Source organism: Cyanistes caeruleus, chromosome 16 (assembly GCF_971803275.1).
Source record: "Cyanistes caeruleus chromosome 16, bCyaCae1.hap1.1, whole genome shotgun sequence".
NCBI lineage: Eukaryota > Metazoa > Chordata > Aves > Passeriformes > Paridae > Cyanistes > Cyanistes caeruleus.
Window position 1 is genome coordinate 10,680,195 of NC_141716.1, and position 26,383 is coordinate 10,706,577.

The 26,383-nt window shown below is 50.7% G+C and overlaps 1 protein-coding gene across 5 annotated transcripts in view; it reads right to left on the minus strand.

Moving 5' to 3' along the window:
• PPP1R16B (protein phosphatase 1 regulatory subunit 16B) overlaps positions 1 to 24,462 on the minus strand; it is a 58,620-nt gene extending 34,158 nt beyond the window's left edge. The window contains exons 1-3 of one of the 5 annotated variants that reach the window (XM_086853310.1): positions 24,319 to 24,461; positions 8,645 to 8,830; positions 6,342 to 6,743 (exon numbers count right to left, since the gene is read on the minus strand). In XM_086853310.1, coding sequence (XP_086709436.1) covers positions 6,342 to 6,588 — 247 coding nt within the window. In that variant the 5' untranslated portion in view covers positions 6,589 to 6,743; positions 8,645 to 8,830; positions 24,319 to 24,461. Of the gene's footprint in view, positions 1 to 6,341; positions 6,828 to 8,644; positions 8,831 to 24,318 lie in introns of those variants that run through there. The other 4 variants (XM_086853311.1, XM_086853309.1, XM_086853312.1 and 1 more) reach the window with 4 other exon arrangements.
• Positions 24,463 to 26,383: the final 1,921 nt, after the last annotated feature.

A 26,383-nucleotide genomic window follows, 5' to 3' on the forward strand; every position in this document is an offset into this window, starting at 1 on the left:
GTCCCCTCGTGCACATGGCAGGCAGTGGGGCCCTCAGGAGAAAACACAAGCTGGGAAGTTACAGGCTAGAAAGAGCCACTGACATATCAGCAAGTAGTACCAGACTTGGAAATCCTGGCTTTGACATTTGGCAGCTCTGTAGACAGCAGGAAACAAGCGGGCGTGCAGGGCTGGCTCCGCGTCACCAGGAGCAGAGCAGCCAGGACAGGGAAGGGAAAGGTTAAATGCCACTGATTGAGCACCTGTAGGCAGGGACATCTCCAGGCTCCTGGCTGAATCAAGGTGCCATTGATAATCTGCCTTGGGCTCACAAAAGTCTGACGTTCCTGGCGAAGGCTGCTGCTGCATCCTGAGCCCTCCCTGCCGTGATTTGGCCGGGCAGCGTTTGAGAGCAGATGGTGACCTGACATATCCCACCTACTGCACCTTGCAGGCACAGCCTGAGCAGCTCCAGCCTCTCCTCCCCACTGCCCACATCTCCTCTACAGGCAGGAACACTCCTCACACACATTAACACCATTAACAACACCAGTAAACCAAGGAAATGTCCAGTTTGTATTAAGGTGCACGTGGAACCAAGGAGACACCGAGTTTCTCCTCCAAAACACACTGCAGCCAAATGTTGGAAGATGATTTAGTGATTTAAGCTGCCTCTTGTAAGAAACAAAATCCTGACAACAGTGATTGGCCAATCCCTGATTGACTGATTAAAATCCCTGGTTTAATTAAAAACCCAATCCCTGATTGATTAAAAACACCTTAAATCCAAACAGACCATTCTTACTGGCAGGACAAGCAGTTTGAATCCAACGTTTATTCATTACTCTGTAATCCTGTTATAAAATACACCAGAAATATTTTAAGTGGTGTCAGAAATGGTGGGAGGCAGCACACATGTAGAAGCCAGAAAATGAAATTATGTGGAAATTACCAAATTTTGAGAACTAAAAGTATCTCTGATCCAACTTTTTTGTTTAAAGAAAAATTGTTAAATGAATTGTTGAAGTTGACTCCAGATTTGGGGAGGGAGAAGGCTTCATCCCAGGAAAACCTTAGGTGGACTTTCAGTGTTAATTTCAAAAAGGAAAGCTGGTACTTGAAACTCTTATGGATATAAATTCCTCACTTAGTTGAATTTTGAGAGTAGAGGAAAAAAAAATTTAAAAATATTTACTTGTTATGACAGCAGAGAAAGTTGCTGATTCAATATTGCTCATGGTCCCAGATGCCTCTCGTTAGCTGCCATATGCAAATCACCCCGTGCTGGCATCGCATCCAAATTGCATGAAAAAGCCAAATTAAAATGTGGCCAAATACGTGAATCTGCTTTTGGAAGACACAACCCCCATTAACAAAATTAACAGAATTCATCATTGCCAAGGGCTCTCACACACAGCTTCCTAAAGAGGACATTTAGGAATTTCTCATTTCCACACCCGGTGAGCTTAAAACTCAAGAAATGCTTTTGTGAGTGAAAAGAAACTTCTAATTTCTGTCTCAAACCATTCCCAATACCCAGATATACACTCAGACTGATGGTGATAAGAGATCTTTTCTTTTCAGAGCCCTTCAAAAGGCACAAAAGCCAGGGTAAAAACCTTCCCAGACAGATAAATGCACTCACAGACCTGGACATGGAACCCCCATGAAAAAAAGCTTCAGGAGATTAATAATGTGGGTGGAAAATTAAGGCACCTCAAAAAGGGTTTGAAGTAACAAGGGAACAGATCACATCAGCTTGGAAAGGTTAAAGGAAGCAATTTATAGACACTAATTAGGGCCTCTTTTAAAAGTGCCTTTGCCAATGACAAGGTTGGGTTTATTCCAGAGAGGTGCAAAGGGAGCATGGCTAGAGCTGCTTGGAGATGCTCCTGGAAGGGTACATGAGCCATTCTGGGCATCACAGCACAGGAACAGGAGATTTGAGGGGTGTGTTTGAGGAATAAGTTGCTTTCTCCCCAGGGAAATCTTCCCCTCACAGTGAGCTCCAAGCTTTTGCCCTCTGCTCTGTCACCAGGAGCTGTTTGGCCAAATGCCAAGCCCAAGGTCACCAAACCTGAGTTTTCCTTCACTTTCAGGCTCACCAGCCACAAGGATCTGCACAGTTAAACTCCTGCAGAAGAGCTGCTCTGTGCAACACTGGCTCTGATAAAGTTTTGCTTGCAGGGTGAAGGGCCAGGAGGTGGGAGCTGCAGCGATGCCATCACCAGGGGTGCCTGTGGCAGGCAGCTCTCATCTGACAGCAGGAGAAACCAGGGCACCTCTGGCACTGCTGGAAGGTGAATCAATCCTTGGGGTCTCTACTTCTCTGCTGGCTCCTTGAAGGAGCCCAGCTCACCCTGAAGCCAATGCCAGCACCTGCAGTTTGTGTCACTCAAGCAGGAGCTCCCACTGCAAACAGCCCAGGTGTGAGAAGGGAGCTCCAGACAGCAAATGCCACACGTCTGTACAAGCAGCCACTTTACCCACCTCTGGGATCTGGTTTTTTTCAGTTTACAGAACACCAGCTCGTCTCCCCATGCTCTGGGGCTACTTTTAGAAAAGCTCAGTGATGTAGAAAGACCTGGACATGACAGCCCTGGCTGCTTTTGGGGATGAGGTGCTGCTCTGGGAATGGCAGGAGCAGCCTCCTCTCCATGGTTTCAGTCCATCACCTCACAGAACAGCCTCAAGGGCCACAGCCCTCAGCAACCTCTTATCTTCTCAAATCCTCTGCAATCAGTAGAGTAGCTCATAAAGCATTCCTTTATTGCATTATAAAGCAACTCCTTTGCAGCCATCAGAGCAGCCCAGAGGCTGCATCCAGCACCACATTCCCTGTAAGCTCTGTGTGGGCTGGGGGTCCATCCTTCTGCACCATCCCTTTGAAACCAGCTGGGATAGAGCCCAGAGCTGGGTGAGATTTGAGCACATTTCCACTCCCAGTGGTGATGGTGTGTGCTGCCCCTCCCCAGCATTCCCCAGAGGAGCACGGACCAGGTCCAGCCTGGCAGCTGGGAGCGCTCACCATGAGCTGTCAGCAGCTATCCCAGCTTGCCAAACTGAAGGTCCAGGCAGCATCCTGCATCCCAGGGGCCCTGCTGCCCTCAGTCTGGGTCCCTGCCCGTCACCCCACTGTCCCCAGCGTGACTGTCTGCTCACATCTGCCACCAGCGTGTCTGCAGTGTGCTCCCTACCCCGCTTCTGTCAGCAGAGATCCACAGGAGCTTTTAATAGCAGCTTGTTTGTGAAACCTGGCATGGTTTGACAGATCTGTTGCAGAAGATGTGAGGGACAGGCAGACAGGAGCCATCACCCCTTCACAGCTCCTGCCCACGCTGGGGCTGATGAGCCCCTGCCCTCAGTCCTGCTTGGCCACCACACTGAGACCACGGAAACAGAACAATTTTGGTTGGAAAAGCCTGCCAGGACCATCGAGTCCAGCCATTCTCCCAGCAGTGTCAAGGCCACCACTAAACCATGTCCCTAGGTGTCACATCGAGGCATCTTTTGAATCCCTCCAGGGATGGCACTGAACCACTGCACTGGGCAGCCTCTGCCAGGGCTGGACAACCCTTTGGGTGAAGAAATTTTTCCCAAAAACCAATCCAAACCTACCCTGGGGTACACCCTGGGGCCGTTTCCTCTTGCCTTTCACAGGTCACCTGGCACACAGCTCTCTCAATTACAGCTGGGCAAGAGGCAGTGAAAGCAGCATGTCCAGGACCCCTGAAGGGCAGCGCTGGGTCCTGCACCACCAGCTCCACCCTGCAGCACTCAACTCCACCTCAGGAGGTGGTCATACACACCAAGCCTCAGACATCATCTGAAAAGAGCCAGCTCAATACCCAACTCCACCTTCTCCTCCCTGATTTCATTGCCCAGCATCTACCTCCATCCCCTCTCCCACCTCAGGGGTGAGAATGATAAAAATAAACAGAGAAGTCACAAGGGATGGAAATGGCACAGCCGCCCAGAGGCAGCTCGGAGGTGACACGTGCCAGCTGCGCCCCCAGCTCCAGCCCTCCTCACACTGACTTATCAACTTCTTAATCATTTATACTTCACCTCCCCCTCCACATCCCACGTGGAAACAAAAGATGATTCATATATCAAAATAATCACCTGGGAGCTCCGAAAGCCCACGAGTTCCCGCACTTCTGTGATAGGGAATTTTGCCAGTTTGGCACCTGGGTTTGATTCTGTCCCCTCCTCCCTTCATACTGGTCCCACATCACAGAGGGGGCAGAGCAGGTACAGAACCTGCCCACACACTACTTTTAGGACTTAATTGAGCACAAAAAAAAATTCTCTGTAAAAACTTGAGGCATCTGAAAAATCCAGCTATTTGGAAAGAACCTGTGCCCTGGGAATACTGTCCCCTGTCCTCTCCAGAGGGTAGGGGAGGTTGATTTTCGGTCAGCAGGGAAGTAACATTTGGCTTTTATCACCAGCATCACATTGGAAAGAGCAGCTGCTGGTTCAAGCCCACAGCCTGGGCTTGCCCATGGAAAGAGGTCAACAGGATTATGGTGCCAAAAGAGACCTGCAATGATGGATTTTCCCTCACAGGAGGAAAAGAGTGAAGCTGGAAGCTGAAATCTCAACTCTGCAGCTTCAGCAGTGAAGTATCCATGTCCACATGTGGTGCAAGACCACTGTCCACAGGCCCCTGGCACCAGAACACCGGTGTCACACCCTGAACACAAACCAGCCCTGCCACCCTCAGGGAGCACAGCCATCCTTCACCAGGGCCCTGATCACAAACACCTGCACCATTCCTGCATCCCTCACAAAATGAGAAAGCATCTGTAGGACAGACAGTGAGCAGCTTTCCTCCTTCCAAACCCCCAGATCTCAAACCAGAAAGAGCTGAAAGCAAAACTACAAGGTTGGGCCTCTTGCAGATCCATCAGCCACAGTGCTGAGCAGAGCACCAGCCCCACACAAAACAAAGATGATGAAACTCTCATCACCTGTCCCAGCACTGTGACCTGTCACTGGCAGCTGAACAGCTGGGGATGAAACCCAAATCACAGCCTGCCAATATCTGCCAGCACAGGCAGAGGTGATACAAGCCACAAACCTGTCTGCTCAGGCAATGCCAGCAGTCACAGCTTCACAGCTGGTGTCACTGCTGGAGCCCTCCTAGAAGGCCACAGCAGATCTGAGCGAGAAACACAGGGCCACTGAAGCACAGAGCTGGAAAGAAACCTCTAAAGCAAGGAAGGAACAAATAAAAGTCTGCAGTTCCAGGGCATTATCACAGTTCTGCTGTCCCAGGGAGGTCACAAATGCACAAGGAACCATGGCAGGGCTTGGCAAATGCAGTGGCAGTGCCCAGGCAGGGTCAGCCCTGCCCAGGCTCTGTTTCCAAACAGGAACAAACACACAAGGACAAGTTACAGTGCAGAAAAGGCTTGCTCAGAAATGGGGACATGACTTTGGGGAGATTCTTCATGAGACAAGATGAGGTCTTTGCCTTCCACCCCCATTCCTGCCTCTTGTAGAGAGTGCTGGAAACTGGAGCAATGCTCTCTAGCAGAGATGCTCCACTGGCCAGGTTTCCTAAGCACCCTCCTCTGCCATGCCAAGGGATCAGGAAGATCACACCAATTTCGCTGCCTTGCAGAGCACCAACCCCAAAGGCTGCTCCAGCTCTCCTGAAGGAGATATTTTTAGTCCTCTGCAGAGAAACACTCTCTGGTTCCCCAGAGCTCACAGGTTTTCCCCCGTGCTGTGCTGAGGCTAATGGTTATTGACTTTTAGACATATTTTTTCCTCCTCCCTCCAGATTTTGTAGCAGAAGCAAAGCACTTTCATGCACTTTCAAATGGTGCAATTAAACCAATTTTGGAACGATTTGCAGTTCTGTTCTTCAGGAAGCACTAAGCAAAGCTGTGCTCTCCAGTACTTTGGGAAAAAAATTCATACATTCACGTAGCTCTAAATCCATGCCCTCAAGCAGGGAAGCTGAAGAGATTTACACTGACATGTAAATCCTGGTGACAGACTTCTATAAAACCACTGAGAGGCACACCCAGAAGGCAAGGAAGCGTTTCACACCTCCTGTAAGTAGGAAGTGTGAGAAGGAGATGGAAACTGCCTTCCTTCACCCAAAACTCAGTCACAGCTCCTGCCCTCTCCTGGCACTCATGCACCCACTCCTGATGCCAACCAAGGTAACGCTGGTGTCACACGGGGCTTTCAGGACCTCAGAGCTGGATCAGACACGGCAATGCTTTACAGCCCAGCACCACACCAGGGACAGTCCATGGATGCCTCTGCCCACCACAGAGGGCTTCACACCACATGGAGCTCACAGGCAGCCAGACAAACCCCGCCAGGCACCAGTGCCGTACCTTCCTCCACGTCATTCCTCAGAGAAGCCTCCAGCAGAGCAACGCTGGCTTCAAAAGACACTTTCTTTCTGTTCACAGCATTTCTCTTCTTTTCATGCTTCCTCTTCTTGTGCTGCATCTCCTTCTCATACTGGGCCCATTTCTTCAGCTGCTGAGCCCTCCGTTTCTGGGCTGCCCGCAGCCTCTCCAGCGTGGGCACCTTGTCCAGCAGCTGCAGCTCGGTCAGGAGATCCACGTGGGCATCCATGGCTTCTGCCGAGAGAGGGGAGGGGGAGGATGCCCCAGTGGGAAGGGATGTCCCACCACAGGTCCTCTGGATGGCAGCCAGCTGCTGCTATACCAGCATCCTGAGGCCGAGCTGGGGAGGGCCCATGGCAGAGCCCCTGAGAATGTGGTGGGAACCTGAAATGGGGAGAAAAGCAGGAGAGATCAGGTATCATCAAGCACAGGAGTTCAGCCTGCTGGAAAACACAACAGGCAGCATCTAAAGACACCTCAAAGGCAGCTGAGTTAACTGTGCTTTAATTGCTCTAATTGCTTTAATTGTTCTTACCAGCCTTGGTGATTTCCCCCTTCCCAAACTCCAAACATCCCAGAAAACAGCTCTTGATTAAGCAGAAGTTCCACTGTGCACCCCGTTCATGTCTACAGCTCACATTAACCCTCTCCTACCAGCAGAATAAAGTCTTTACAAGAAAAGATCTTCCACGTGCTCCATACCATTTGTCAGCCAACTTGGGAGCAGTTTGAGTGCTGAGACTCCCACCCTTCCCTGGGCTGATCCTCTCCAGCACCCCTCCTTCCAGGTGTCCCCACCCTGCAGTCCTGCTCCAAGGAACAGCAGCAGCCACCCTCCTGAGGTGTTTCAGTCTGAGCAGCAAAGCACAGGTCAGAGGGACCAAGGCTGCAGAGCCCAGGGCAGTCACAGACACCAGACCAGGCCATTACAGCACAAACAACCCAGAAGCCACAGGTTTGAGATATTTGGGGATACCTCTCTGCTGCCCCGAGGCCAGGAAGGTTTTCCCAGAGGAATTCTACCCACCAGCAGCATCATCTGGGCTGCTCTGCCTCATCCATCCAGCCCCAGCTGAGCACAGATGGATAGACCTGGCTCCCAGGTATAAACAACACTTAAACCACCTCAGCTCTTAAAAACAAGGGGGTTGTGTTCATTTCTCTCTTCCTTCAGGCTTTCTCTTCACCACACACTAAATCACTCTGGTTTTGCTGTTTGTGGTCCACAAGCACAGCAGTGAGAGCAGTCAGTTCACAGCTCCTGACCCTCGGTGTGACCACAACAGAAACCTCTGAGCAGGGCTAGCACAGAGTGACCAATGCCACGGAGTGACCAACACCAGAATGACCAACCCCATGCAGTGACCAACCCCATGGAGTGACCAACCCCATGGAGTGACCAACCCCATGGAGTCACCAACCCCACAGAGTGACCAACCCCACGCAGTGACCAACCCCACGCAGTGACCAACCCCAGAGTGACCAACCCCACAGAGTGACCAACCCCAGAGTGACCAACACCAGAGTGACCAACCCCACGCAGTGACCAACCCCACAGAGTGACCAACCCCACAGAGTGACCAACACCACGCAGTGACCAACACCAGAGTGACCAACCCCACAGAGTCACCAACCCCACGGAGTGACCAACCAGGGACCCATGGGCACCTGCCCAGTCACCTGCTGCACGGGAGGAGGAAACACACCCCAGATTTCAGGGCATGTCCAACAGGTGCATTTGAAATAAAGCCAACATCACAAAGCAAATTGAATTATTCCTTTCCAAACAGACCTGTGCAAAGCACATTGAACATGCAAAATCCAGGTAAGCAGCAAATAACCAGAGATGAGATGAGAGCTGGTATGCTTCAGCCAGCTTGGAGGGGACAAAGAGGAAAAGAAAGTGTTGATGGGAAAGGGTGACTGAAGAACTCCAGTATTCAAAAGCACCTGAGAAAATCCTCAATAAGGCAGCCAAAGCTCAACTGTGCTGCTGCAAAAGAGAGGAAGCAACAGCCTTGTAAGCACTGGATGCAGAGAATCTGTGGGGAAAGCAGCAGAGGAGAGGCAGCTGGACTTGGTTGGGAGCCATGGTGAGGATACCAAACCTCAGCCCAGCCAGGAAAAGCCACGGCTCATCCCTCTCAGAGGGTGAAGCAGCCCATCGAGGAGACTGAGGGGCTGCAGGGCCACACCACACAGCACATCCCAGGGAATCCCACAAGGCTGAGACATCCACACCTACTAAACACTGCTGCAGACCTTCCACAGGGGTTTGACCTTACCTATAAATATCTGGGCAGGCTGAGAGCGAGACACTTCATTTCCTCCAACAGATAATTGAAAACAAACAAACTCAGCCAGAGCACACAGGCAGGTTCAGGCCTTTATGCAGCTGCTTTGTCCAGCAAATGGCCAAGGACAGCTTCAGCAGCACCTGCAAACCTTATTTTGAGGACTTCACAACAGACCTGAACAGAAAGAAAAAAAACCCCTGTTTAATCCCATAAGAATTTAAGAGTGCAAAAAAAATGCCTTAGTACCACACAGAAACAAACCCAAATCCTTGCAATGTTTTTCATAAGGGAGCTACTAACTCAAAATTCAAATTCAATTCACTTGCTTGAGACGGAAAATACCACCTTGTGGCTTTAGCACGGTGCTGGAAAGCAAGGGAAGGGTGCCACAGCTCCTCCACAGCACAAGAGCCACTGACAGCTCTCCCTGACCCCTGCCCACAGCCCCCATGAGCTGGGACTCAGCACAGCCTCCAGAAACCCTGCAGAAAATGCATGAATGCACTTCCCCAAAAGCTGTTCTTTTGGGACAGACGCATTTCCCGAGCGCAGGCGCTCGGCTGGAAAGCTCTTCAGCACCTCTCCTGAACCGAGCTCCTGCCCCTGGCAAGCATTCCTGGGAAGTATCTTTGTTGGCAATCTCAGTCTCTGCTGCTGCAGCACAGCCTGCAGATCTGAAGCCCCAGTTACAATACCTCGAAGGAGGGGAGATAAGGGCAGGAAATGCCTCTCGGAATACCGCACAGGCACTCCCACCTTGCTCCTTTTCCAGGCCACTTCTGCCATTGTTTGCTCAAAGATGAACAAATATTTTCCAAAACACACCTGGAGTAGAAACCAGGACCTAATTCTGCAGGATTACTAAAGCAGGAAACTTTTATTTCAGCATTTCACAAGACAGGCTGGAAGTTTTTCTTGTGGCTTTAGGACTGCACCTTGGAAAGAGCAACACGATGTTGATTTATAAGTGGAGGACAAGTGTGGCTGGGCTTGCCAATGTTTCAGCTTTCCTGCATGCACCTCGTCCTCCAGCAGCTCCTCTGCTCTCACAACAGAAGAAATGGGAGATTCAGGTGGTCTGCAAAGGGAGTGAAATGGAGAGGGGAGATCCACAGGTATCAAGACATCTCTGGAAGTACCAAACACCAGCATGTGCTCAATCCAAACTGAACCTCTAAAGGAGCTAAAAGGTCATCCTGAGAGCTCTTCCTGAAATGGACACAGCTCAACTTCTCCCAGACATAATTCCCTACCACTCTCACAGCCCCCAGTGCCACAGAAAGATTTTGGCCCCATCGCTGTGGCTGCCTGTTTTCCAGTGACCTGGTTCCTCCCCTGTACCTAGAGAAATGGCACATTGACTTCTGGCACAAACAGGTCAGGCTAACTATAGCACAGGTTGAGGCCCCAGCACATGTTTACCTGCAAAGTGACACAGCAGTGGCTGTGTGGGCGTCTGTGGCTTGCGAGGCATCGCGTTTTGGTTTCCGTTTTACTTGGAGAAGAAGAGGGGGCAGAACAAAAGCACCATTCCTCGTGTTGGACAGAGCTGAGCAGTTTCCATGAGCTCAGCAGATCTGGTGTCACCAGCTGAGCACATCCTGCCGCATACACACAGCCCCTGGCCCTGCAGGGACAATGGGGACTATTCCAGGGGCCAAAAGGAAGGCACTGGTGCCATCCCCCTCCTCCCAGCACTGCAGCAGGGAAAGGTTCACTCTCACCTGGTCAAAGATTGGTTCCTGCAAAGAGCACACAAGTGCTGGCCAACACCAGCGTGGGGTTTTTTTGTAAATTTGCATTTCCTGTACATTTTGTCTCACCTGACTAAACCCAAAAGGGTTTTCAGGGCAAGGTTACTCACTGCCAATACAAGAAGAGACAGCAGTTCCGTGAAGGGAGAGTTCTCTGAGTCAGGGGTTGCAGCTTGTGCCACCAGCCCAGTCTGAAGGCATCTCTCACACACTCCTTCCCATTTACCCTTTAAGGCTGGCAGCTGCATCCCTCAAAGGGGAAAACCAAAGGTACTCATTTTCCTCCACTGCTGCATATAGGTAAAGCCTTATAAAATAAGAGCCTTGTTACCCTTGTAAGATCATGGCTCAGGCCTGCTGCTTTGGGAAAGTACAGCTAACAGCCAGCCTGGTAAGTTCCTGTGAGAAAGGAACTTGCACCTGTGTCAAGAAAGATTTCTACCCATGTGAAACATCTATACAAGAGACAAGAATGTAACATCACTAGAGAGGAAAGCTTTTGACAGACACATACACTAGCAATTGCTAACCAATGAACTGAGCTGCAATAAGTTACTAACCAGTTAGAATTAAATATGATGCCTTTAGAAAACCATATCAACATGGGCTGTGAAGAATGAAGAGTGGCTATTGTGCATGAAGAAGCAGGTGTCCTGCCCATCTCTCCTGTGACACTCCACCAGCACACACTCAGAGCTGCCCCCCGACCTGCCTACAAAGCATTCAGCTTGCAGACAGTTTGCCATAACACTGCTGGGGCTGGAGCTGGATCTGTGAAAGCAGCTGTGCTGCTGAGTGAGGCTGGAGACTCTCCTCATCTCCCCACCTGATGATGAAGCTGGAGCTGAAAGCTGAAAATCCCCTCTCACATCTTCCTAAGGCAGCAGTTAAAGCACAGCATGACACTGATGCAGAACACAAACACTCACAGAAGTCCTTCACTGAAGTGTCATCAACTGATTTCAGTTTTATTTTATTCCACTTTAAAAAAAACCCAAACAAACACAAGCCATGGAAGAGCAACCCTTGAATGGGACACCTTGAAGTGAAAGACTGGAGATATCTTAAAGCTTTTGAGCAAAGGGAAAACAAGAAGGCTCGGAGTAGCCACTGCTGAAGTTAAGGAGACGTTTCCCAGCCACTGGATTGCTCGTGGTGAGACACCTGCACAAGTGGGCCTGGATGATGAAGTGTCTGCAGCACAACGTCAAGGCAGTGGCATGAGGAGACAGAAATAGCCTCTCCTCCCCACGCCAAGCTAATCTCTCCACTGGAACTGGAAACCAAGCACGAAAGGCTGCAGCAGGGATCTGAGTGCAGAAGCAGCCAGCAGAGGAGGTGGTGCTCAATTTATTAATTTCATTAACATCAACTCCTGCACCATGGCAAGGTGAGGAGCTGCCAAACTCACCTCTTCTGCTCCCTGTGAGGGCCAAGGCCCATCTGTGTGTTCCTGTCCCATGAAATGCAAGGTGACCAGCCCCCTGCAGCCCTTCTGCTGAACCCATCCTCTGGCAACAGGCACCAATGAAGAAGTCACAGACTTTTCCTCTGGACATCACCTTCAGCACTGTCCCTGCTTAGGGACACAGACCAGCCAGAGATGCCTGTCCTGCATGGGTGCTCCTGCTGTTGGCCAAGATCTTCCCAGGGTCTGGAGGAAGCAGCAGAGCACCTCTTCATCAGCTGGTCCCCAAGGAGGCAAGAGCTCACCTAAGCCCAAAAGCCAAACACCATCCACAGCCAGCCAGAAAGCCACTGAGAGAAGGAGGTGACAGCCCAAGGGTCAGGCAGGACCAGCAGGGAGAGGCAGGCACAGGAGGTCAACCAGCCCCAAGGGAGGACAAGGTGTGGGGCTCAGGGGATGAGCCCTGGGGCTGACCCCACACAAGGAGCTGAGGTTCTTTCCCTCCCAGGCTGGGTGGGAAGGGCAGCAGTGTCACCCTCCCACCCTTCCCACAGGAACAGGCTCCAAGCCATTTCCTAAGCCATGTCCCTGCAGAGCAGCCCTGCCAAGGCACTCCCACCCCAGCACTGACAGGGGAGCTGCTCTCATCTGCAGCACCCCCAGAGAAACAAACCCCTCTCCTGTGCTGCTGCTGCTGGGAGCAGCCCTGTGCTGGCTAGGAGCAGCTTGTGTGGTTTATTTCTCTAATTAGTAGGGAGTGCATCACATCAAGAGGGTCCTTCATGCTTAGACCACCACAGCCTGAAGCTGTTTTTTATCAAACTGCCTCTGTCACTCCCTGCCTTTTGGGAAAACATTTCATTAGAGCACCATCAGTAATCACAGCACCCACTGCACCGAGCCCCAGCTGTCAGCCCTGCACAGGGGACCTGGCCACCAGGTTTTAAACCAAGACACACAGAGGGGTGGATACCAACAGTGACCACGTGGCAAACTGGAAAGGGGACTTCAAATCACAAGAGCTATTCCTCCATGGAATCACAGCCCCAAAACTCTCATTTTCACCTGCAACTCCACAGGACACATGTCCCATTTCCTACAGAGCAGCATTTCCAGCCTCCTGAAGGGTTTCCTTTTTTTTCTGAAGCCTCAATTTTTATTTCTCCAACATCACCCTGACAGACATGTTGTACCATCTCCCTTGCCTGGGTCTCTGTGCACAGACTTTGTTATTTTTTTTTATAATTTTTTTGTTTGTTTTTTTGTTTGTTATTTTTTTATAATTATATATATATATTTGTTGTACTTTGTTATCATTGTTATTTCTAGTCCTGTGCTGCTGCCACAAGGTGCTGGTGGAACCTACCTGTCCCTCAGTGCTACTCAGAGCTCTGGCTATTGCTGCTGGTGGCAGATTCTTCTTGCACACACTGTGTGATTCTGTGTTGTGCTGTGAGCCCCACAGCACCCACAGGTTAACCACACAGGGGAGTGAAAACTATGAACACTATTGCTGCCTGGTTTAATTTCACTGGTATCTCAGAAGCAAACAGCTCCTTTCCTCACTCAGGACTTCAGCTACACTTTAAGCAGCAGATGCTCAGCACTTCCAGAAGAATGGTTCCTCCTGAAGGAATGACAGGGAAAGTGACAGGAAACATCACTTAAAAAATAAATATATATAAATATATATATAAATATATATATATATATCTCAGCCAAGATCCCATAGGGAACACAACTCCTACATCTGCCCTGGAGTGCTGGTGGGGAAGAGCAGGTACAGAAATATTCTGGGTGAGAGATCTCATCAGAAATTGGGAGTTTCAGGAGAGATTCTTGGCTTTCCCACAGGTTTCTTGTATGCAAAGTAAGTAACTTAATCTGTGCCCCAATTACCTTCTTAAAGTGAAGATACTGTTTTACCATCTGCAGCAAGGGAGCTTTCATTGCTGCCTGTTGCAAAGGTGGTGAAGGTGCACCACTGTAAATTATTCTCCTAGATTGATGGAAAGGTCAAAATTTCAAGCTAAATTCTTCTCCAGAGAATAAAAAAACATTTTGGTTTGGCTGCTTAATCTCTAATTCTAGATAATCTCTCTGTCTTTAATGAGCTCCTTCCCAGCAGAAGGAATAAAATACAAGCAAGAAGAAAAAAAGTAAAGCAGAAAGTCAAAAAAAATCTCTTTGGAGCCAACACTGGTAATAGAAAATTTTAAGTGTCTCTTTCTTTTCTCCTCCCAACTGTTCCACTCCTAACAATACTGGCAGTTGTTTGAGGAAAGCCCCTTAGTATTTTCACTATGTATTTCCTGTAAACACCCAACACAGCACAATATACATTCTTTTTTCCTATCAATATTTCAACGTGGGCTTCCTTAAAAAAAATTTAATAAATTAAAAAACCCCCTTTGTGCCAAGCAGTCCTCCCCCACATCAGTGTGCAGCGAGGAGAAACACAAACCTGGTGGTGGTCCCCAGCCACAAAGGGCTGGAGAGCTCAGCCTGGGGGCTCAGCAGACGCAGCAGGGAAGGGCTTTGGGCACAGTTCACACACAGGATTTAGGAGCAAGCCAGAGCATTAAAGCTAAACCAGCTCAGATCTCGCTCCCTCCACGTGGCTCCTGTGCAAAGCTGCTCCTGGAGCCCCGTTCCCAGTACAAGGCAGCAGGACCTGGAGGTGTTTTAAAAAAACCTTCCTCTGAAAGCTCTGTAGAGCAAATGCACCTTCCTGTTCCTGCTCCAACACAGCACTTCAGAGCTGCCACCTTTCTGCACTGGACTGCCCTTCCATGGAAATCTTCAAATCTAAACTTCCATGTGGATGCTTTTCCCACTCACTGACAGCTGGGGGTTTCACCTCTCTGTTTTCATTCCCCATCATCTTCCTCCCCAGCCTAGCTCCACTCTCTGGTTCTTCCTCCACATCCATGGGCAGCACAGGCTGTTCCAGCCCCAGCTGGAGCTGCAGCTCTACACCAGGCACTGGGGACAACTTGATGGAGGTGTAGGAGCTGTAAAAACTGCCCAGCCCCTTTGTGCTTCCCAAGGGGGACACCTTGGGCTCCCTTCAGCTTTCAGGTCCATCAGTGAAGCAGTAAAAACAGACACCCTGGGCTCTTGGCCATGCAGTTCCACAGGGAGAAGGGCGAGGGGCATTTATGCCAGCTTGAACTTGAAAGAATCTCAACAGCGATTTCAAGTCGAGTTAAAAATCACAAAATAAGTTCAGGGCTCAGTTTCAAACTACACCAGAACAAGGAATTCTCCTTTAACCCAGTAGAGAAACCCTGCTCGACAGCAGGTAAAGCTGCAGACAGCACTCACTAATTGTCCTGATTCCTGTTTTCCCCGAGCTGAGGGCTGAGCTCTGCCCTGCTCCCCTCTGAGCCTGCCCCAGACAGCACAGGCGGCTCCAGGGAAGATGATGCTTGAAGACAAGGAAATTTTATTCCTTCAAGAATCCAGCACACACCACTCCCCTCCGCTCCCCTTAGCAGAAAAGTGTCTGCTAACAAAATTTATCTCCAACATCAGAGGAGCAGCAGGATCCCTGCCCTCAGGCAGAGAAAGAAGGATCAGAATGGGATTTCTGTGCAAATATGAAGCGAATCCCAACTTCCCTCGCACGAGAGCAGCCCCATCCTCTGAGCCAGGCAGTTAAATATTGAAGGAAAGGCATGCAGCAGCTCCGATTATGTGGAACAAAAATTAATTGAGGGCATAAGTCTCCGATTGGGCTCTCCATTTATTTTTTCCACAGCACATTATATGGGAGTGGGGGTTGCAATGCAGACACCTGCAGGGAAAGCAGCCCAACCCATCTGTGACAGTGATATTACCTCTTTTTTTTATTTGTTTTTCTGGTTAGAGCTTCCATTTTTTATCAACCCTGCCACAGACAGATGTGTGGAAGCTTCCAAAACTGCATCCCTCTTCCTGACATTCTCAGCTACACATTGAGAGATCTGTAATTTGGAAAACAACAGTTTTCCCCTCGAAACAGGCTTAAAAATAAGACATGGGAAAAATAAATTAAAAAGAAAAAATAAAGCAAACCCCAAGCTAATTTCCAACAGAATCTCAAAAACACCACTGGAAGAGCCCACACCCTTCCCTCAAGATGTAAATTAAAGCTCTATTCGCACCCCACTCTTTTAAACAGAAATCCTTCCATTGTTTAAAGCCATTTATACATATTTTGGCCCACAGAAAAATAATAATAATCTCGGGAACAGCCCTATTCTGGCACAGCAATAAGCTAGATAAGTGCCTGGATTTTCCACTTGCAGCTCCAGGGATGTGCCTTTCCCTGGGAATACCCACACCAGGCACCCCACCTGCCCCCATGCAGATGTGCACCCCCAGGGCTGCGCCTTCTCACAGGGAGTTCCCATCCAGTGGGACTACATTCCTCAACTTCCAGTGATTTTCTGGGCTTTTGGCCACCAAAAGAAAGTCCTGCCTTGCTCATCTCTCTGCAAAGGTGTGATTCTGTCAGCTTTATGGCACCACAGTGACAAAGCCAGAGATTGGCAGGACTTAAAAGCGTTTGCTGCACACCTGACAGGAGGAATATTGATTTTGTGGGAGATTTATGAGAGGATTCTCTTCCCAACCATCTGATCCATCCATTTTAAATAGCGGTTGCATTTAATTACTGCTAACAAAATGCTTTCAACTCTAAGGCTTATGGACATTATTGAGCGGATCTATAACAATTCCAATAATCCCCAAAAGGTCTTGACAAAATAACATAAAAAGACGCCCCCTGACCCATCCTGCATCCATCAGGGAGCTCCTCAGGACGGTGTTACCCTCCTGCCTCTGCTGGGCAGGGACCAGTGGGGTGCCCACAGGCTCTGCTGGGAGAGTAAAGAGCGAGGCTTTGGGGAAAATTAATCATCCATGTGACAGTGTGGGATGCTTTGTTCCAGACAGCTCAAACATCTGGATTTGTTGTCAAGGGTTTCGCCCTTATACCTTGGTGAACTCCACGATGACTTACTGACCTGCTCAACCACACACACGTCACCAAAAAATTCATCCTCCTGTCCCCCTAGATTTTGCAGGTCAAGGTTAAGCACCAGCATGCAAGAAGGGGGCTCTGAGGCTGCTGAGCCAACACTCACAGCCTGGGCCAGGCCTCCTGCAGCACCCTGGAGCTGCTAGAGGGTACCAGGACCAGCCCATTCACAGCCACGCTCTGCACCCCCAGATCAGGGCAATCCCAGCCATTTACCCTGGAAGCCTGCAGGAATATTACAAGAGCATCTTCTAGAAAGTGGAACCACAGCACTTGAAGAGGACAAAGGCTCCTTAAGATGCAGATGGGCAGAAAGGCTGCACGGGAAAAGCAGCACCGCCTCTCACTTCCACCTCTGCCCACCCCGCTCCAGAGGAACTCGCCTTATCTCAGATGCAAGCCATGAGATTGAAACGAAATGTTTTGCTAGCAGAATGCTAACAAAACCTTAGCACAGCTCTCTGCGGTGCCAACATCGCCAGTTTCAGTCTGAAATCAGACTCTGGGAGCAGCTTGCCACTGCCATGCTTGCGAGGCAGATTTTCTGTTTCTGAAGGACCTTATTTTTAGGCGCAGCTATCAACCCCCACGTCACCACACATGCCCTACTTTCTGTGTTTCCTGCATCTCCTCTTGGCCACAGTCGGGGTGGTTGTTGGCTTGACTTGCTGCTCTGACAATACAATTGCTCTGACATCCAGTTTAATCAAATATTTACCACTTACTCGTTTGAAAATAGGATTTTGGATACTTTAGATTAACTTGGCTTACGAGCATGGAACCAGAATTGCTGGTACAGCTTTCCTCCTCACCAGTCCAGTTCTTACTTTGCTTCTGCCATTTCTGGGATTACCAGCACAAGGGCTCTGCTGCCACAGGTCAAGGAGGACCAAGGAAAAGCTCAGCCACTCATGAGCCCAATGTTCAGCCATTCTTCTTGGCTGTCCCTAAGTGCAAACCGTCAGACACGTCCAGGAGAGGTTCTCCCCAAAAAGAAATCAAGATTTAAGGGCCAGAACTCAGCTGGGAAGAATGGCTGCTCTTAGGGAAGACTTTCTGGAGGGCTTCCTGGGCAGAGGTGCCAAGCCTGCCATTCAGCAGGTACCTCACCTGAATGTGCATTCTGAGAAGTGTTATTTGGATGGCAGAAAAACCAGTGCAGAAGTCAAATTCAAGGGGCACCTTAAAGCCCAAAATCTGATCCGATCCAGAAGATGGTGGGGACAGCCCTTCTGCATCCCACTGGAGCCCCCTGACTGCTCCCACCCACTGCTTTGGGTGGCAAACAAAGCCCACCCAGTACAAAACCCACTGCACTTCACATACCAGGTGAACTCTTGCTCAAGATCTCACTAATAAAAAGCCAGGTCCTACACAAATCCCTAAATCTCAGCTTAGCCCCACCAAGGAGAGAAAATGAAGCTCTTACTGGACACCTCCCAGGCAGCACAGGGCTCTCCTGCCTTCCTTGGATGGGTTTTTGACCTTTGAGCTGCTGTGCCAGTCATCAGGCTCAATCTGTGCCCAGGAAGCGCTGCCAAACTCCAACATCACCACATGGAGCCACCCAAGAGGTTCTCCCATATGGATCATCAAGGATGCCGTGGCTATGCCATAACATCACATGGAGCAGTTGGGACAAAATTAAGGCAACTGGTCCTGATGAGTGAAGCTGTGCATCTGCATCCTTCCCTCCAAGGCTGTCCTCTCTCCTCTCTTCCAGAAATACCCAACCTGCAACTCCTGTCCCTGCCAGCTCGAGGCAGAGCATCAAGACAAAGCAGACCCTCACCTAGAAAGCAGGGACAAGAGCAAACTCACAAGGAAGGTCTCTTGGCAACTCAGGGTGAGAGAAAAGGAGGGGGGAAAATTGCTGCCAGCTTGTTTGTGTGCACTTAGGGTGGCATTTCCAACCCTGTAATTGTTGCATAATGAATTTAGCAATGGAGTTCAAGAGCTATGAATCATTCAGGCCAAGAAAGCATGAGTCAGCCCCCAAAGAATCAGGGGATGTTAAAATTACATACATTTAACTTGAGCTTGACAAATCCAGAGGAGCACAACTCAAACTGTCATGCCAACATCCCCACTGCTCCTCCTGATGGACACAACACCAGAGCAGAGCCTTTGGCCACAGCAAATAATTTACAGCTGCCACCCCTGCCCAGCCCAAGTTATCAGCCCCAGCTCCAAAAAACCACCTGATGCTGCCTCTTAGCTGGTGCTCACTCACTGAGAAAGGTGGTGAGGCCCCAGCCAGCTGAGAAAAGCTCTTTGCACAGTCCTGGCATGCACTGAGCACTCAGGATGCCCATTTCACTGTGTGTGACCTGCCCAGGAGCTGGATGGGGACAGGGGGACAGCAGAGGTGGCTGTGGGAGCTGGCAGTCAGGGCAGTCAGGGCTCTGGAACAAAGCACAGAGCTGGGGGTGGGAAAGGAGCTCAGCTCTCTGCAGGGCACATTCCTGACAGAGGATGCCTGAGTTAAGGAGTGTGTGTGGATGCAAAGAAGACCTCAGGGAAAAGCTGTTTTCCTGGCTCTGTTGGGGATCCTGCTTAAGCCATGCCCTGTATTTTGTATTTACAGGGCCTTCATATATGGAAGGAAAGTTATTTTGAAGGGAGATAGGGCGCAAATTCAAAGCAGAACAACTATTCTGGGTTAACTCCCCAGGTGGCTTCTTATTCTAGAGTGGCAGTACCTTTTTCTAGTTTAATTCACTGTAAAAATAGATTAGGCCAGTGGTTCTCATCTGCAAGGCCATGGTAGCTGGCCTGCTGCTTTTAGAGCATCCTAAATTGGAGCCTGGCTGTGGGGACATGGGGGGCTCCGGGATGGAGGTGTGGTAGTCTCAGTTTGGGAACATCATCTTTAACATCATTAACTTAAACCAGAAAGGAACCACGGCCTGCAGGAGTGTCTGCAGAGCCCCAGGGCTGTCCCTCAGCAGGTGCAGGGACACACAGGCCAGGGGACCGGCCCTCTGCTCCCTGTCCCCCACAACCAAACAGCACCACTCTACCCACAGCCTGCCCTTTACACCAAGGCCTCCTCGTAAAGCCATTTTTGTTTGAGGTTCCTTTGAATTTACCATTTATCAAGCTTCCATTTAGCCCCGTTAATCACAGCCTATCAAGCTCTTTCAAATGCAAACAAGGAAATGTGCCCAGCAACTGCACACTTCTCCCGTTTATCCTTCTCCTGCTGGAATTAAGGAGGGCTACAAAGCAGGAATGCCAACCCACCTGTCTCATGCTTTTCAACCTCTTCCCATGGGATGAAATCAGCTGACTATTCTGGAAAAAAACAGACTGATCTCTTTCCCTGCCAGCTAGCACCATTCAAGGAGAGCAAACAATGTGTTGTGCAGGAGAAAGAGCATCCCTGTGAAAGTCAAGGGGAGAGGCAGATGGGCGGCTCCAGCACCTGCATCAGCACATGCACTCTTGTCTCTGGAAGCAGGGACAGCCAAGCCACCTTTGTCAAAGCCTGTGGATTTCCTAGCTGGGCCTCTAGAGCCAGAGATCTCACAGCTCACTTAATCCCCGTCAAACGATACACCTTTTTTTTTTTTGCTTTGTTTGGGTATTAAGGCTTAGCCTTCCTCAAGCTATTCATTGTTTTTGCTCAGTGCCTGCGTGGCTGTTAACCCCAGTCTGACATGGAGCTGCAAGGAAAAGCTCTGTCAGGAACAGCCACATCACCCTGCAGGTGTCACTTGTCCCAGCCAGCAGCGCCGAGCTGTGACTCGGTCCTGTGTCAGCAGCTTCCCTGGAGTTGGGGTGATGGATTCACTCCTCTCACCCCCAAACTCTGCCAGCTTTTCTGCTGCTCTTTGCTCAGGCCCAGTCCAGCAAATCGGGAACTCCCCCGGTGCCAGGGGTGAGGTGCAGGTGATTCCCACCTGCCATTCCCTGCCCCTGCTGCTGGCCAAGCACCCCGTGCTCCACCCTCCTTAGGAGAGTCACCTTCAAAGAAAGCCTTTCAAAATACAGTGTGTCTCTCTCTAGATAAAGAAAAAGCACGTTGGACAGTAAGAAGTGCCAGTCCACAACTGTGCATGTCCTACAGAAGGCTCTGGCGAGCAGCAGAACGGGGCTGTGGAGATGAATGTGCAGGGGAGCGCTCGGGAAGGAGACAAGGAGAGACAAGCAGATTAATAGAAGACGACAGATTTCTAGTAAGATTGTGATAAGCCTCTTGAAACTTCCCTAAAGGATGAGCCAGCTGGCAAGACCATCCTAGGAGGTGGTGTAAGTCGACTAACAGCCTTGCAGAAAGCCACCAGCTGACCCCTTTCACACATCCCAGCTCACTCCTGCGGCTCCTTAAGCAAGGAAAGCTGCACAGGCCACACCTGGATGCTTCCACCCTGGCACTCACCTGCAATTCCAGCTCTCCTGGCAGAGGAGCCCCTGGCCCTGAACTGCTGTGAGCAAGCAGCGAGGTGGGGCCAAGCACAGCACCGGCAGAGCTCCTGCTGTCCCCAGCCGGACACCCAGCACTGCCCACGAGGGGCTAACCCTGACCCCTGTGCCCAGGGTCGGGCCACAAAGCTGCCAGGCATCCTTGGCAAGTGGCACATGGCTCCTGGAAAGGGCTTTGCCAAAGCAAGGATGGGAATGACAAAATGATGAGCAGGGCCCCTGCATTGTGCTTCCCCTTCCCAAATTCAGCTCTGCTGGGATCCCCCCAGAGCCAAGTCCCCCAAAAACATCACATCCCAGAGAGCAGTTTAACCTCTGAGGAGGAAGAGGAGAGGGCTATCCACAGGGGGAGGCAAGACTGAAGTGTTAAGATTTTTATCCTTCAAAGGACAATATCTTCAAAACCTGCTGGAGGTGGACACCACCCCCAGGTATGGCCAAAAGAAGGAGCTCACTGTGTCCCTCTGCCAGTGCCACAACAAAACCCTGCCACTGTTTGAAACTGGAGCTTTCACCTGGAGCACCTTCTTCAGGATAATGAACAGCAGCAGCCAGTTTATTTGATATCAGGCAAGTTTTCCTTCTTAGGCCAATTAGCTGCTGATATAATTTGCCCACTGAGGTCACTGAATCATCATTTAGCAGTTTCAAAGGAGATGAGATGAACTGCAGGCCAATTTCCCCCCTCCAGCTCAATGAGTGATTCAAAATGCAGTTAATGATAGTGGCTCATAAGTATCTGGCAGAGGATTTGAGAGAGCAATTTATTGCCCAAAAAGAGGCTGATCTCTTTCAGTCAAAGCAGCTCAGCTGGTGAACATGTAGGATCTGATTCTGCCATCTTACTTGACAGTTGTTAAATACTCCAGAGCTGCTAAACTTGAATCAGACACAGGAAAAAGGAGAAGAAGACCAAAAATCAGGCTAAGGAAGGTCACAGTTAAAAATCACTTTGTCACCGGCAGGCAAGAGACCTTTAAAGGATGGGGGAAAGAACTCATAATAATGTAATAACCAACAAAACATTCAGCACAAATCCTGCATTTTTGTGAGTTTATACAAGATAAAAATGAGACATCCCCTCATCCACAAAAGCTTCATTATTTGTCAACCTCAGGCTCCATAACCAGCAAACACTGGTTGATGTTTTTCTTCTTGCTGGATGAAATGTGCCTAGAGGCAACAGGCATTTTATAAATTATTAAACCAAGGGAAAATAAGGTTCCAACAGTGACTGCAGAAGTGATGCAGAAGCTGGAGCTGGTACAATTGGTACCAGCACATTTACACAGAGTCATTTTTCCTGCAACAACACCACTCGACAAGAAGACATTGTTAGAAATGCACATCCTGGCCACGTGGTCTTGATGGCAAAAAGAAGATGTGGTATCTCAGCATTTCATCACATTCATCACACATATCTGAAGTTCAACACTTTAAACCTTATTTTTCTTATTAATAGTCACTTATGTTTTCCAGTCAGAGGGAAAATAAGTTGGTTTTTTTTTTAATTTCAACTTCATGAGAAATATCAGGACATGAAGCAAAACCCATGAAAAAACTATAATAAGAGTATTTTAGTATCATCCACAGTTTTTGATCCAACCCATAGCATTAAGAAGGAAAGAAAACATGAATGAAAAAGCATTCTTCACTTTCAGGATTTAATATATTACATCTTTCACAACAAACACAACCCAGACTAAGTTTTGTTCCAGCCAGAAAAAACCCTTCTGCTTTCTGCCATAACAGCACTTGGCCCTTCCATCTGTGAAAAAACCACTTAACAGTAATGGCAGGGCTCAGGACAGAGGGTCAAGGAAGGCTGGGTCAAGGTGAGAGCTAGGGCAGCCCAGGCAGCCGCTGCTCCCGAGGTTCCCTCAGGGTTTGTCAGGGAACAGGAGGGCTCAGAGATGGGTTTGAGGTTTTTTCCCCCAGGTTTGTGAACCCTCTCATTTCCATTTTTCCTGCTATTACTCTACTGCAGCTTGAAGCATCTTCCTCCTCCTCGAGTGTTTTTTCACCGTGCAAGAAAAGATCCTTTCATGATAAGCAAGCAGAGAGATAAATCAAGAATTTGGTGGCTTGTCAGTCATCCAAAAGCATCTCTGCCATCACTGACACATCAGGCCCTGGAGCTGGGACTGAAGTTCCGACTGAAGTTCCCCTGGTGTGCCAGTGTCTGAAGGAGACTGTCCCCAAGAGCCTCGCACAGAATCCGGCACTTGCAACCCCGATGCCATTTCAGGAATTACGGCTACTTTTATTTGTGCTACCTCGAGTAAATTTCTTCTGCACCCCTTTCGTGCCAGGAGGGAGAGGGATTCTACATGCCCTGAGCAAAACGCACCCACGAGCAGCCCAGCACATCCCCATCCCCATCCCCATTCCCATCCCCATCCCCATCCCCATCCCCATCCCCATCCCCATCCCCACGGCTCCGGTGCCGCACGGAACAAACGGAGCGACAAAAGCTGCGCGGAGCCAGCGCCGCCCGGGCGGGGGAACCGCGTCCTCCTCGCCCATGTGCCTGGGGAAGGGCTGGCCGGGGAGCGCTCCGCAGCCCCGCTGCGGGGCTGGACTTCCCCAAACTCCGCGGTGACTGCGGCGGGGACCGCACCCGCCCGCGGCACGGCAGAACCGCGGCAGGACCGCAGCATCCCCGGGCCGAACCGGCCCCGAGCCCCCTGCTCATCCCCGGGCCGGACCGAGCCGGGCCAGCCCCCTGCTCATCCCCGGACCGAGCCGGACCGGCCCCGAGCCCCCTGCTCATCCCCGGACCGGACCGGCCCCGAGCCCCCTGCTCATCCCGGACCGAGCCGGGCCAGTCCCGAGCCCCCTGCTCATCCCCGGACCGGACCGAGCCGGGCCAGCCCCGAGCCCCCTGCTCATCCCGGACCCAGCCGGGCCAGTCCCGAGCCCCCTGCTCACCCCGGACCGAGCCGGGCCAGCCCCGAGCCCCCTGCTCATCCCCGGGCCGGACCGGCCCCGAGCCCGCTGCTCGCCCCCCGCCCGGTGCCGGTGCCGGTGCCGGTGCCGCACTCACCCGCAGCCCCCGGCGGGCCCGGCCCCTCGCTCCCGCAGCAGGAGCCGGCGGAGGGAAGCGGAGGGAAGCGGAGGGAGGCAGCGGCGCCGCGCAGACCCGGTCCCCGCCCGCCTCCGGCCCCGGCTGCGGCCGCAGCTCCGCCCCGAGGCGGGGCCGGTGCCGGAGGCGGGCGGGGACCGGCGCCCGCCCCGCAGGTGAAGGCGCGGAGCATCCCCGGGGATGCTGCGGGAGCGGCCGCTGCGGGCTCTGGGAGCGAGGGCTCGTCCGCACGGGGCGGGGGGGCTGATTCTGTCCCCGGGAGGGGGAGTTAAGTTAAATAAATAAATAATTTTTACAAAAACTCTTTGAATTTCGGTGGAAGGTCGCACCGCCGCCTGCCTGCCCAGCTGCCTGTGGATAAGACTTGCCCCCGACTTCTGGCTAGGTGAGGGATGCTGCTGCCCCCACTGAGGCTGGAAGGTGGATATGTGGTTTAGAAACTGTTTTGCCAGGGTTTCTGGCATAAATGTCTGAGCCTGGCAGTAGGTTCCCATTTGCCACAGAAGGATTTGGTGTGAGGGACGGCATCCCAGAGAATTTTTTAAGAAGAATCAAAATCTCCCCTAATGCAGTGTAACATCATGTCAGGCTTTTAAACACAGTGACTGATACCAAAACCAAATGCCATTCCTGAAGTGTGCCTTATGCCAATTTCATAGGCAATTAAGAGTCCCTGCCAGGAGTCAAACCAATCCCTGGAGCTGGGAGAGAAGCCAAGAAGCCTCCTGGGCCAGGGAGTGGCACTGGGGAGCCCACACTCACCCACTGGGAGCAGAACAGATTCCTCATGCTGCTGTCAGATATTGTGTCTGGGATCAGCTGCCCTTTCCAGGGTGAAACGGGTTTCAGAGGGTTTGGAGGATTAATCACCATGGACTCTATTTCTCCTTGGGAAACAGCCTCCTCCCAGACTGAGCAGATCCACAGGGAGCAGCTCTGACACCGAGCTGTGGGGTTTCACTGAAACCTTTCTAGCTCAAGAGAGGCCTTTGGGCTCAGAATGTGAGTCACTCCTTGAAAGAGCACAAGGTGTAGGGAAGTGTTCACAGGTGATAAACCTGAATCTCTGCAAGAGTGTGAGAGAACATCCACAGGGGGAAGGTCTGGCTAAGGTGGCACTTACTCTTCTATGTTTTTGTGAGTTCTGTCCAGAATTCACTTATTACTACTGCAACATAGCAGAACCACGGTTTAAGAGTCAGCAAGTGACCCACAGAGACACGGCTTAAGGGTAAAACTTCTCTTATTGCTGCTGCCTCTGTATATGCAAAACCCTGAAAACAAAGCTGATGAGAAGAAAGCACAGCTGTGCTCTCCTCCTCACTGGATCCACAGAGATCTAGGTGCAGGATGGATGGAATGGGAAAAGCTTTAGCCACGTTAGAGGTTAATTACAGCTCTGGGACTTGACTTAGATCAGCAGCCAGGACCTTGGCAGCCCTGGGCTGCGCAGGGTGGAGGCGGCTTTCCAAAGCCCGAGTCTGGCAGCAGGAGCCTTAGCCCAGGGCACTGGAGAGCTCAGCAACTTTGCATCAGTCTCTGAAGTCCATAATTCAGTGTCTGTTTATTGAAATTGTGTTGTAAGCACAGCTGCTTTCTGAGGCACGTATGGAAATGAAGGGGGAGTCTCATAAATACCCTGGCTCTGCGCCAGACCAGTGAGTCAGCGTAAAGAGCTGAAATGCAGCTTAACAGCTACAAGATAAAAAAAAACCCCTGAAACATCCCCAAAAATGCTCCCCCAACCACCCCCCCCACACCCCTTCTTCTCTGTTGAAATTTGGGTACCAGCATTGTGATGACAAGGACAGGACAGCCCCAGCAGGATCTTGCAGGGCTCAGGGCCTGGGGCTGGAGAAGGTGGAGACCTTCAGGGCAGAGGGAGGGCTGAGCTCATCTGAGAGCCCGCAGGCATCTGCATCATCCTCGGTTTTTGCTGGCAAATCAAAGCCTTTGCTTCAGTTGCCAATGCAAAGATTTGGAGCTAGAAGACAAATACAATATTTGTTTGCTAATACAGTCAAAA